Genomic DNA, 13,886 nt, shown 5'->3' with positions numbered 1-13,886 from the left:
AAAGCCTACCTTCCACGGTCCAGATTCCAAACCCTGACGCTCGCCATACGAGCCTGCCTATGGTACAGACATCTACCAGCCCGTGTGGTGCAAGTTGCAATGGGACATTTGGCCTCCACAACCTTCGTTACCCTCTGGGCAAGACTGCACCTCAGACCCGTACAGTCTTGGTTCCTGTCCGCCTTCGATCCGGTGAGGGACCATCCGGACAAGATTCTCACCATCCCAAGGAAAGTCCAAACCTCACTGAAATGGTGGCTCCGACCAGACAACGTCTGTTCCGGCATGCCATTTACCCCGCCTTCGCCAGAGATAACTCTGACAACAGACGCATCCCTGCAGGGATGGGGGGCCCATGCATTAGGCCTTACAGTCAAGGACAAATGGACACGAACAGAGTCGAACCTCCACATCAATGCATTGGAGATGTTGGCAGTAGAGAAAGCGCTCAGGGCCTTCCAGGGCTTACTCTCCAACAAGGTGGTACTACTCCTCACAGACAACACCACTACCATGTACTACCTCAACAAGCAAGGAGGTACGAGATCAAGAACTCTTCTAGCCATCACTCTCCGGATCTGGGATTGGTGCATACAGCACAACATTCTGCTTCAATGCATCCACCTTCCAGGGGACGAAAACGACCTGGCGGATCAACTCAGCAGATCACAAACAACGTGTCACGAATGGAAACTACACCCAGAGGTAGTCTCCCGCCTTTTTCAGCGATGGGGCATGCCCATGGTGGATCTATTCGCCTCCCCCAGCAATACCCAGCTAAATAAGTACTGCTCACGGGTTCGTGGAGCAGGCTCCCTGTGAAATGCTTTTCAGTTTCAATGGACAAACGGCCTCCTCTATGCATTCCCTCCCTTTCCGTTAATCACCAGGGTATTGACAAAGATGTGGACGGACTCCACGGATGCGATCTTGATCACCCCGTGGTGGCCCAGACAGCCGTGGTTTGCTCCCCTGTTACAATGAGCCCAAGAACATCTTCGCTTGAAACACCGACCCGACTTGCTTTCGCTTCACGACGGACAAGTCCACCACCCCGAGATGCAGTCTCTCCCATTGGTGGCATGGAGGATTCAATCCTAAATTCGCTACCATCCAGTGTACAAAATATGATCAAGGCAGCCCAAAGACCGTCTACCCAGAGGTCCTACGCCTACAAATGGGACAGATTCCTTGCCTTTCTACGAACCAAGGAAGTTCCACCATCCCGTGTTTCCATCCCGGTAGTCCTGGATTTTCTTATGACACTGACGGAGGCAGGTCTCTCCTTGAGTTCTATCAAATGCTACCTGTCTGCCATCTCTTCACATTATTGCTTTCAGGACAAACCTTCCTTGTTTAGGAACCCTCTCATAAAGAAGTTCCTTAAAGGATTTAACAACTTACATCCCCCGATTGTGGACCCTCCACCACAATGGAGCTTGGACACTGTTCTGGCTTATCTAGCCTCTAAGCCCTTTGAACCATTAGCTACCACGGACTTGAGACTCTTAACCTGGAAGACAGCCTTCCTGGTAGCTATCACATCAGCCCGCCGGGCTGGTGAACTATGTGCCCTTAGGATGGATCAACCCTTTCTCCGTTTTCACAAGGACAAAGTGGTTCTCCGTACGGACATTACTTTTTTGCCAAAAGTAGTATCTGCTTTTCACACCAATCAGGACATTGTTTTACCGACTCTGGCTCCTAATCCGACCACAGACTCTGAGCGCCAGCTCCATGCTCTAAATGTTAGGAGAGCGCTGGCATTTTACTTGGACAGGACAGCTGGTTCCAGACGCTCGGAGAGATTATTCGTATGTTACTCCGAAGCCAAAAAAGGGCTGCCGGTGTCACCGCAGAGGTTCTCCAAGTGGGTAGTCAACACCATCCGCCTCTGCTACGAGCTGGCTGACAAGCCCTTACCAGGTCGGGTTAGAGCCCATACAACTAGGGCGGTAGCAGCATCCGCAGCCTTTTTGACGGGAATTCCCCTCAAGGACATTTGTAAGGCTGCTGTCTGGTCCCAACCATTGACATTCATCAGACATTACAGGCTGGACGCCAGGGCCAGACAGGATGCAGCCTTTGGGAGGGCAGTGTTACTTTCTGCCATTCATTAACCTGTGTTAATAACAATAAATAACACATGTGTTCGGTTTACATACTTTATTGTTTCTTGATTTGTGTTAATTGACACTCCCTCCTCCAAAGACTACAGCTCGCTAGTCTAACCCATTCGTGTGATTCTCAGAGACCACGAAGAAGAAGGACAGGTTGCTCACCTGTAACTGTGTTTCTTCGAGTGGTCATCTGCGAATTCACACAAACTCACCCATCCTTCCCCTCAGTGTCTGCTCATTGACAACGCTTGTTGCCGCGCTGTTTGCGGCTCATTCGGAACTGAAGAGGGGCGGACCACCAGGGGCCTTATATACGGGATGGGCGGGGCTACCGCCAAAAAGTTGCAAAGAGACTGCAGAAAGTTACATGACTTTCTGCCCAGAGATTCTAGAAGTTTCCGAGTTTGCTGCGCATGCGCAGAAATAACCCATTTGTGTGAATTCGCAGATGACCACTCGAAGAAACACAGTTACAGGTGAGCAACCTGTCCATGTCCCGGCACCATCCTGAGACAGGCATGGAGTCACACAGAACAGCTAGATATTTTTGTTCTGCATTCTTTGCCACTTCCCTTCATTCCCCCCCTCCCCACTTAGTCCATGCTAGAATTATTCAAGAACACGCACTCTTTTCTCTACCTCTGCCTTTGTTGGGCTTGCTACTTCTATATTGTCTTGTTTGATTTTTTTTCTTCTCCTACACCTTATTTTAATCTTGTTATTCCTGTATTTAAGAAATGGAATTTGCTATGGCCTAGGCTGCACATGACATATGGTGCTAAAGAGCTCACTTAATAGGGCTCACTTTAATTACTTTTTATGGCTCTTCACAGCAAGTAAAAAAAAGAGCTTTCCTTTTTCTGTTTGGGTTCAGCATATTCATATGTTAACTTTTTTTTTCTTGTAGAACAACCTCACTACAGTAGCCATTCTTTTGGAAGCTGGAGCATATATGAATTTGCAGCAAAATAGTGGTGAAACGGCTTTAATGAAGGTATTATTATTAATATTATTAGTATTAGTATTTCTATCCAGCCCTTGAGGTTCAAAGTAGCTTACAATAATTAAAATCATTGTTAAAAATACAAAAGTTAAAATACAGTTAAACAATTAAAAAAAATAAAACAAAGTTTTATATAAGCATATATAATTGAAATGTATACACACACACCAACACAACAATTAGCAATATCTAGCGCATTCTGTAAGAAGGGCCTTATATCATCATTCATCAAATGCCTCTAGGAAAAAAATATATGCTGTTAGTATGGCTTTTGATACTTACTATGGTAAATCTGGATATATTTTCCTATGTATAGAGCATTATCTATTAAAATCCATAAATTAGCTTGTCATCTGAAGCATGATCCATGTTTAAATGTTAGAAGTTACCAGAATGGCACTAACCCATGTGTTACATTATTAAGTGACATATCTTTGTAGTAATACTACAGCTATAGATTGCACATGAATTTAAGGTTAATAGTGAACATCAGTCTATGGATTCAGTCTCCATATCCTTTCTGTTGATATATTTGGTTAATACTTATTCAGTAAGCTTAGAGTTGGGAGGAAGAAAGGTGGGCAGCAGACCGGTCACTCCGGGAACAGTGAATTTACTATTGATTTTACTGCTACTCCTCCTGCAACTGCTCTAAATTGTAAAGGAGCTTGCTGGAGCTGAAGGGATAATGTCTAGCATCAGGATTTGCTCCTTTACACCTCTGATGTGGCAGCAAATTGAGAGTGGAATTGCTGCCACTGCTCTGGAAAAGTAGATACATTGTAGTTACTTTTCCAAGTGGAAGATGACTTATCTTTATATCTTTGTGTTATCTATATCTTGGTCTCTGCATTCTGTGCCTAGCAAATACTTCCCAGCCATGGGATGGTGTGAACAGTTTGGCTTGGGTTTCTGCTTTGGAGGAAGTGCACAAAAAACATTTCCGAGTCTCACTTTCTGTTGTGGTTCTCTCTGCGGAAATTGTCATGGCATATACTTATCAAGGAAAACACCAAAACATGGCTCAGCAGTGAGGAATTAGACTAACATTTAAGATCCTGGCTCATTTCCTCGCTCATTTCCCAACCCCTCTCTGTTTTCCTCCAGTATTAAGCTTAGAGGTGAAGCCAACTGTTGTTGCTACTGGACCTATAAAGTGGCTTGTTGTTGTTGTTGTTAACTGCCCTGGATTCAACTCATGGTGACCCCGTGGATGGCTTAAAACATCACAAGATCTTTTTCTTTGCATGGGTTTCTATTCCAATGTGTGCATATCTAGTCAGTACTGAAGTGCTTTATGTATCAGCTCTTGCTTTCTTACTTCCACATGCAGGCTTGTAAGAGAGGAAATTATGATATTGTCCGTCTTATGATTGAAAGTGGCGCAGACTGCAACATATTATCAAAGCATCAGAACAATGCCCTTCACTTTGCAAAACAGTGTAATAATTTGCTAGTGTATGATCTCCTCAGCAGCCACTTGACTACGTAAGTTCTTGCTTTGGACATGATTTTTATTTTATTTTATTTTGTCAATCAACAACTGTAGTTAAGCTTGATGTTTAAGAGTGAGGAAGGAACTGTATTTGCTGAACTATTAGTAAAGACTCACGTTTCTTGGATGGCCCTTAGAGAAATTTGCTTAGGAGTAAAAATCATAGTCACATTTGGGGAGAGGCAAAATGAACTCACAGTCTGAGAGTATAAGGCAACTTAATACATTCTTAAGCAAAAATTGGAAAATTTAATCCAAAATAGCTAAAGTAAGCTTGACAGTAGTCAGTTATTTTCTCCATTAAGATACTTTACAGTTGTATTTTACCAAGGGGAAAACTTCATCCCTTTTGTGCTATATATACATTTTAAAAGTTTGACAGTTATAAGGGGTGTAACCAAACTAAATGACAGAGAACAAATATATTTGTGCTCTGCTGATGCATTCAGATGTGTTTTTAAAAACTAAAAATAAATTTTAATTGCTTTTGAGAAGCATTTGTCACTTTTTAGAATTGTAAGTGTAATAATAGTAAATTAGGGAGGTTTTATTTCTCAGTCGTTTTGTAAAAGTAATGTTCCAAACTGTTGAGGCTGGCTCAGGTAAATCCTCTGCTAGATTTTAGTCTGTTGTGTGAATATGGATTTCACCCTGCTAAGTGTTGAGAAAATACTTATTTTTATAGTGAAAAAGTATTGAGATTTGTATTATAATTGATCAGAATTAAAGTCACAATTCTGTTTTTATTGTTTTCCTTGTTTAGGGTCTCACGAGTTGCAGAAGATGCAATCAGAGAATATTTTGAAGCTCGTCTTAGTTTGATGGAGCCTATATTTGATATTGCGTGTCATAGGCTTTGTGAGGGGCCAGATTATTCTTCTGAATTCACCTACAAGCCCCCACAGAGTGTCCCTGAAGGTAGTATTTAAATACATTATTTTCAAACATTAAACTGGAAATCTAAGCCTTTAGGACCATGTTGTTACCATCACCCAGACTGTGGGCAGATCTTATTCAGAATATTTAGCAGTAAAATATTTGAAGTTATTTAAACTTTACCCAATAGTCCAAAACAAAGAGAAAACAATGCAGGTGGAATTGAGGTTGACTGTAATCTTAGAAATTCTGTGGGATATGAGAGAGCGTAAACTGTGTTGTATTTTAATTTCTTGTGGCATTTTAATGTCTTGGGAATTTTTGAGTTTAATCCCATACTGTCAGTAACAGAGAGATGTTGTGAAAAAATAAAAGCATGTTCAAAGATTATGGTAAGGATCTTGTAACTAAAATCTGAACATGCAAAAATTGGATTGACCAAAGTGCTATTTGGTGGTTTGTTTTTCTCTGCTTATTATTTAATTTAATGTTTCTGTATCTAGAGTCTCAAAATCCAGTTAGAAAAACTGACAGTTACTGGAGTTTGTGAATACTTTCCAGTTCTGCTATTTCATTGGAATGTATCCACAAACTCAAGTCCATCAACAGTGGGTTGAACAGAGACAATTGTTTCCCTGCATATTACACAAATAATAACACTGGCTAATCCCCCCTTCTCATGAGGGCTGTCTTGGGCAATTCATCATATCTCTGTTCAGATTTCCACACTGCCTTACAATACTCATTCATATCATTATTTACTCACCTTGGCTTTAGACAACATCTTTCCTCCTGCCTTTGTCCCCCAGCAACCATCAACCAATATTAAAACTGAACTTGTTACATCATCTCTATAACCACAAAGTTTTGCAATTCTATTGCCATTCTCATACACAGTCTGCTTATGCAATGGGACCTCAGTATCCATGCACACGCCACCAATGGGAACAACAGTGGCTGTCCCTAATGGCGGCTCAGCGACCTGCATGTGCTGCAATTGGGGATAACACACCCTTGTTGTCCATAGATGCTTGAATCCATGGGTGGCAAGTCCATGGATACCAAGGTCCCACTGGGTCCTGCACTCCACTCCACACATCTGAAGAAGTTTATGCTATTGGCTTCTTTCAGTTTGTCTCAGAAATGCTACCAGATCCTTTTGCATTCTAAAAAATTAGTTCAGAGATATAAACGTGTTAGTCTGTAGAATTAGAGAGATTTTGTAGCACCTTAAGAGACTAACTGGAAGAAAGTAAGAAGTTGGCAGCATGAGTTTTCATAGACTTCAGTCTACTTCTTCAGACACTTTTGGTGGAGTGGAAGCTTGCCCTCCTGTCTGTCCCTAGATTCCACTCCACCAAAAGCATCTGAAGTAGACTGAACTGTACAAAAGCTCATGCTGCCAACTTCTTACTTTCTTTCAGTTAGTCTCTAAGGTGCTACAAAATCTCTCTAATAAAAAAATAGTTCTTATCAGGTTATTTACCCTCTTTGGTCTGAGCATTCTTTTGAGTCAGCAGATCATGTTTATGGATCACAAACTCATGCTGTTTTGGGAATGTTACTTAAAGATAAGTAAAATGTTCAAAGTAGATTTTAAGGCTTTTCACTTTTTGTACAGTCTCTGAAGACTTGATTGTTTTTCTGCAGGATCTGGAATTCTTTTATTCATTTTCCATGCAAACTTCTTTGGAAAAGATGTTATTCCTCGGCTCTGTGGACCATGCAGTGTGCAAGCTGTGGTTCTGAATGACAAATTCCAACTGCCTGTGTTCTTGGTAAATTTTTCTTTTCTTTTTTCTTTTTGTTTATCTGTACAGTACTTTTTCAAAAATATCAAGTGCTTTCTCCAAACTTAGTACATATTTTTACCAAAAAAATTATATTGACCAAAAACAAGAGAATGCCAATTCAAACTGAATATTGCTCTGTTGCATGATAATTATGCTTAATATTTGAAGAACTTTTAAAAATGCAGAGCCAAAAGATGCCAACTATGTCCCTTTTTCAGATTAATGGAAACTGACATGTAATATTTCCACATATATAAATATATGAGAACTTTTAAGCATTATTTATTATACATTGATTGCCTGCACAGATTTCTTTTGTAGGATAATTTCACTGAGTCCAGTCTATAAGGATTTCTAAACATTTACCTTCATTGATACCTTAACAGAAAGAGAATATGACTGTTGCAGTTAACATGGTCCATAGATTTATCCACAGCTTTGTACTTCTATCATGCCAAATTGATTTAGTAAAGATAGTTTAAATTTACAGGTGGTCCATGTATTACATAAAAGATCTGTTCCAAGTTCCTTCCTGTAATGATTTTCACATACAGTCTTGAATGCTATTTTTTTTAACTGAAAGAAACAATGAAGTATTCTCTCTAGGCAGTTTCTAGGTCCTCCAGCATGGTTTCATGATATGCTTCTGCCAGAGGTTGACCCTAGAGTCCTGCTGGAGGACCTAGAGATTTCTAGAGAGGACACTTATCTAGGCATTTTCTAGGTCCTCCAATATCTTTTGTCAATATCCAGCAGAAGCATACCATAGAATCATGCTGGAGGACTTAGAAAATGCCTAGAATAATATCTTTTTCTGACCCATGTAAATGAACTCATGTCGTATGACCTCACATAATACATGGTACTATTGTACTTTTATTTATTACAGTGAGCCAACCACATTGGTGGGCTAGCCGCCCAAAGATTGGAGCTCCCTTGGATCAGCTAGCCCCATATTAGCTAATCGCTGTGTATGCTCGTGGGCATGTTGATGCAGGTGTATACATGTTGCTGTCCATTAGCTAATATGGACTTGACCTCCCGTGTTTTTTTCTTATCCATGAGGACAGGCTAGAATCAGATGGGAAATGCCCACTGTATTTAGGTAGCACTGCTAGCTGCTAGTTATAGAATGCTTTCAGATTAGAGGGTGGGATATAACAGCATAAGGAAAAAATAAATTGTGTGGGTCATATTTGTAATGAGGTGTGTCTCAGAGTTGTTCCATCAGTGTTTTATGTATATTGACTGGCTAATTGTCAGCTCCCCTACCCTATCCCTTGTAAATCATGCTGATTTTTTCATGCTGGCTTGCTTGGGCACTACTGCTTGAACATACAAATATTTATACACTTGTATTTGTGTCCACATATTACACTCTTAGCCTCTAAAGAGTGAATGTGATTATTTCTTTGTTCCTGCAGGCCTTAGGCAGTCTGAAATGGCTTTTTTCATATGGTACACACTAATTTATGTCTGTTTTATATCTCTTCTGTTCCTTAACACTGCTGTAAACTTAGGGGTTTCAGCTTCATGCCCTGTCCTCACCCAGGTTTGGTTTTAACACCCAGCTGGTAAAGTAGTTCTATCAAAGCTAAAAAAAATACTCATCATTTGTATATCTGTAGCCCTAATACATCCATAACTCTTACCAGAGGAGCTAGGAGTCCTTTGTGTCACAAAGGCAGAATTGGATCCAAGGAAGCATATAGGCGAATTGCCTGCCAACAGTGGATGTCACCTATTATTATTAAGTGGCTCTCTTTCACACAAGCACACAACAACAACCCACGTTGTCTCTCATTCGTCCCGCTCCCAAGAATTTCCCTCAAGTCTCCAGGTACCCCAGTGGACACTGCTTTAAAGCAGTGTATACTTTTTTTGAGGGGAGGCAACAATGGAAAACTGTTATGTATGATCCACAACTGATAGAGAAAAGGAGTTATTTCCTGCCTGGATAGAGAGAAGGTGAGGCCTAGGGAAGAAGTCAGTGGGCTATAGGGGGACCTGTCAGGGGCTTTATCTGGCTTACAGGCTGAAGGTTCCCTATGTCAGCCTGTTGTGCCTTCTAATGGAGGACCTTAGTTTCGCTATGATTTTTGTGAGAAAGTTGTTTGACTGTAATGCACCATGTCATTAAGCATTGATAACCTATCAAATAGCAAGAAATATATCCTCAGGAATGGGGGGAGGGGGAGGAACCTCCAACCATGGCCTAATCTGGTTTCCTCTGCTCCCAAGTCCTCTCCATAGGGTTGGGGAAAATCTCCTAGTTATCTCCTGTCACTGGTCAACATTGTGGGTTGCTCTGCATGCCAATCTTTATCTCAGTCATGAGGAAAGCAGCATGCCAAGCTTGAAGTTTTTTAGTTGGGGTTATGTAGTTTAGTCCTGATGGGGAAGAGACAAGAGGAACAAAATTGGGTCCCTGGCTGAAAGGCTGTACATTGAAACCATTATTAACACTGGGAGGTGAGGACATGCCTTCTGAAACCATCCAAACCACAGAAGGGCTGCAAAGTAGAGAATTAGGCCCCTACCGTAACATGGTTCCCTACCTCTTACCTGGAATCTACTATATATTTCTTTATATTCCTGTTTGGCACCTGCTTGACTGAGCTTTGAGTTGGCTGCATTGTCGTACCATTCTGCAAGAATACAATTCCAGTTTTCTTGTTAAAAAGAAACTTGTATCAGATTAATTTAAATTTACATAGTGAGAATCTCCAGTGTCAAACAGAAGAATCTTTAGGGTGCAAGTTTCAGGTAGCTAGAAGATAAGCAATAGCTATTTTCCTAGGAATGTGCTCCCTGCAAGCAGCATCTGAAGGGTACTGTTGCTCACTGCATGTAATTCAGCTCCATGCCTAGAATAGCCAGGTAGCCCATTACTTCCTTCTCATCATCTCCCCTCCCTCCCAGTGCCACAGAGCCTGCCATCCTGGCTGGACAGAGCAGCTCACTCAAAGGACCATCAAGGTGAGTGGCTAGGCTAAGACCTGTTCTGGCCTCAATGCCATGCCTATCCAGCCTCATGTGTTCCCTGTCTTTGGACATATTTGAGTAGCTACATGCACAGGCTGTTCTTTCTTGCACAAAGAAACATAGGGCAAGGCTCCTTTCCCTCCATGCTAAGTGGATTCTTTTGGTCTGAATCATTAAGAACAGATGACCACTGCGTTGGTTCATGCCAATGATGTCTCTAATGCTGCAGTTTAAAAGCAACGTGTGTTTTAATTTTGAGGTTGCTGTGAATTTTGCTATTAATGGCTGGAATCCTGTATGGTAGTTAAATTTCCACAAGTGGGCTTACATTATGTGGGAATTAGAGTTGAGTAATTGCCATAATCCAGTAGAGGGCTGCTGTTACTTAATTAGGTACGGGAGTCAACAATGTGACCGATGTGCATCAGGACCGATGTGGTACAGTCCCTGATGCGATATGGATCCCCCAGTGTGCATTGTGTAATGGAACACATGCCTCTGTCCTATTGCATATCTTTGCAGTTCAGTAACTGGGTTTCTTAGCACATCTGCTACATAGTTAAGTACACGTAAAGTTATGTTACACAGAGAGTGATACAGGATTCTGGCCTGTATTTTATGTTGCTTTTGATTTTATTTATAGTTTTATAATTTAATTGTTTTTTAATCTAATTGTTCATTGTATGTTTCTCAGATAGCTTGTTATAGGACAAAATGCAATTGTTGTAAATAAAATCCTTTTTCCATAGTGGCCAATCAGATATCTTGGTGGGATGGGACCCATATGAAGATATTAGATCTTTCTCATTTAAGCTTTCTGGAAATTCACATTCAGTGGCATAATGCCTTTGAACAGGAAGGTTTTATTCAGCCACTTGATTCACAGCCTCCCTCTCTTGACAGAAAGTCAGGACCTGAACACCCATCCTCTAAAGGAACGCCTTGAAGGGCTGGCAACCCTGCCACTAGATGCTGAATATGCTGTCCATTATGCTAGAGCTCCCATAGTCAGGCATTAAATTTATGCTGTTGTGATGGGCTGAGCAGGTGAACACCAGTTGAAACCACACAAGCATGAGAGAAAACAAGAGAGCTATCCTCCCATAAACCTTATTTAATATATAGTCACTTGACCAATTTTTTTTCAAGTGCAACAATACAATGCAAAGTTTTTGCTCTGTCATGTCATCTCTTAAAATAATTCCCTTGGTAGGCAATTAAGAGAAGCAGTTATGCGGGCGAGAAGTTAACTTTTGTCCTCCTGCAGACCACCTGTTTGGCCAGAAGCACAATGCCATTTAGGACACACAATCAATTGTTCTTCTCTTTCTTTTACATTTTAGGATAGTCACTTTATTTATTCCTTCAGTCCGATCCCAGGCCTTAACAAGCTCTTCATAAGGTTGGTAGAAGCTCCTACTGCCAAGGTAAGAAATGTAAATGTGTGTGAGTGTTGGAATGTACACATGCTTTGAATTTACCTTTCAGAGAAAAAATGATTGACTAGATTCCACTAAAACAAGTCTGTAGCTACAATCAGGAATGGCTTAGTGTGGCATAGGTGTTCTGCATGCAGAACTGAACGTTATTCTGAACTATTCTCTGGATGGCATAGAGAAGCAGTCCACATATCTGGGTTGTTCCCTGCTTCCCAGCAAATGCTGCAGGAGTTACCAAACGTTCTTTTCAGGTAGTAACCATTAGCCTGTATCCTGTGGCACATCCCTGTAACCAGCTGTGAAGCAATTAAATCATATGCTAAAAGCCGTCTCAGCCACTCAGGTAATAATTTCAGTGGTTCTGCAGTAGTTTGGTGAGGAGGGTTTGGTCACTGCAGAGGGAAGATGTATCAACTTCTGCAGCAATGTTGGCTGACATTTAGGCATGTGGATACCACTAACATGATGCCAATGGAGGCCTAGTATATTCTGCATTTTTATTTATCTATAAAACCATGTTTATACTCAGTTTGTCCCTAAAAAGTACTCCCCCCCAAAACAATGTTGAGGTAAGATAATGCAGGTGAGCTCTTCAAAGAAAGCTCTAAAATATTTCCTTCATGTTCAGGATACATGTGTAAAATGTGTTGGATGTATGTTATTTAAAGGAGCATATTCTCCCATACAAACCTATCTCTTTCTCCCATAGAAATGCCTTATAGAAACATGGAAGCCTCTCTGTTGACTGCGCCCAGACTCTGGAACTCCCTACCCAGAGCAGTTAGACTGGCTTCCTTCTTTCAGGCTTTTGGAAATGTTATGTGTTGGACTTCATCTGTTGTTTTTGAAATATTTCATTTTTAATTACTTTTATACTTCTGAGAGTTTAATTGCTTCTTAATGTTAGTATATGAATTTTTAACAATGCTGTTTTAACTGTTGTAAGCCACCTCGAGTCTCAATTTAGAAAAAAAAGCCAGGATATAAATACAGTAAATGTAATAGCATGAATATAATTTTAAAAATAATATTATATGAAGTAACATGAAAAGAAGGCCAGAGAGCTTTCAAATGGTCTATGTCATAAGTGGGCAATGTGTGGTCCTTCAAATTTGAGTAGATTGCAGCTCCCCTCCTATCTAGCCAGAATAGTCAGTGGCAAGGAATATTGGAAGTTGCAATTTTATGTCTTCTGTAGAGCCATGCCTTTTTCTCATCCATGGTGTATGTAGGCTTGAGTATATTATCAATGATGTCTTTAATGCATTTGGTTGGAAGGATCATCTAATCACTTGTACTTTCTCTCTTACAGGTGAAGTTGCTGATAGGTGCATACAGAGTACAGTTGACCTCATGAACCTAACACTGATTGTATTTTTTATTGGAATATACTTTCCTTTTTGCGTCTGATCAAGCAGTTTGGAACTCCTGATGCATTCAATATGATGTTCATGCTACAACCTCTGTTTATTTTGACTCCATTTACATGTAAAACATCATACTAGTAGAAGATGGGGTGCTTAAGAAACTGGATAAGATGGTTTTATTTTGTATAGATATAACTGTATTTGTGCCAATAACTATAATTCCATTTCTAAGTTGGAAAGTCCAGACTGCGTATCAGCATTTCCACAATGTGGAATGGTGCAAACACCTTAAGATAAACTATAATTTTTAAAAGCCAAGTTCTTGATTTTAAAGGCTAAAAAATTTGTCCTGACTTCTTTGTTTATATTTAAACTGTCATTTTTTTTAGCAAGAACTAAATTTGTTATTGCTGTTACACAGGAAGATAAACAGTATTTCAGCTTTGATGTAACAATTAGGGCTTAAACATAAGATTAATACAAGTGGGGCTAGCAGTTGGTTGGTTTTTTCAGAACAACAACAACCACCCCCCCCAAAAAACTGGGCAGAATTATGAAATTTACTGTTCCTGATAAAGGTTTAGCAGGTATTAAATAGCATTATAGGTACTTTCAGGCTATTTTTTAAAGGTAGACCATATGTATAGATTTATTCTAATCTTGTACTGCTGTGTATTGCCCCTGAAGGATTAATCTTTTGCCCTCATTGATTCATGTTTGTTATAGTAGTTCAGTGTTAATAAAAATGTAAAACATAGCTTGTGAGTAAATTTCTTGTGTAAAATTAAACATCATTAGGCAGATTTTG

At 40.4% G+C, this 13,886-nt stretch overlaps 1 protein-coding gene across 6 annotated transcripts in view; it reads left to right on the top strand.

Moving 5' to 3' along the window:
* Positions 1-13,835, top strand: part of LOC149319958 (M-phase phosphoprotein 8-like) — a 31,103-nt gene extending 17,268 nt beyond the window's left edge. For 2 of the 6 annotated variants that reach the window (XR_016280260.1, XR_016280261.1), the window contains exons 9-15: positions 3,028-3,114; positions 4,457-4,611; positions 5,382-5,536; positions 7,145-7,272; positions 10,210-10,266; positions 11,616-12,527; positions 13,024-13,063. Coding sequence is in view for 3 of the 6 variants with exons in the window: in XM_089512655.1 (XP_089368781.1) it covers positions 3,028-3,114; positions 4,457-4,611; positions 5,382-5,536; positions 7,145-7,272; positions 10,210-10,266; positions 11,616-11,699; positions 13,024-13,068 (711 nt within the window). In the remaining 3 variants the exon portion in view is untranslated. Of the gene's footprint in view, positions 1-3,027; positions 3,115-4,456; positions 4,612-5,381; positions 5,537-7,144; positions 7,273-10,209; positions 10,267-11,615; positions 12,528-13,023 lie in introns of all 6 variants that reach the window. The other 4 variants (XM_089512655.1, XM_089512656.1, XR_016280262.1 and 1 more) reach the window with 3 other exon arrangements.
* The last annotated feature ends 51 nt before the right edge of the window (positions 13,836-13,886 follow it).

This window comes from Sceloporus occidentalis, unplaced genomic scaffold (genome assembly GCF_023333645.1).
Source record: "Sceloporus occidentalis isolate IW3139 unplaced genomic scaffold, rSceOcc1.0.p SCAF_2, whole genome shotgun sequence".
NCBI lineage: Eukaryota > Metazoa > Chordata > Lepidosauria > Squamata > Phrynosomatidae > Sceloporus > Sceloporus occidentalis.
Note: the sequence above shows the minus strand (reverse complement) of the source record. Positions and strands in the feature narration are given on the sequence as shown.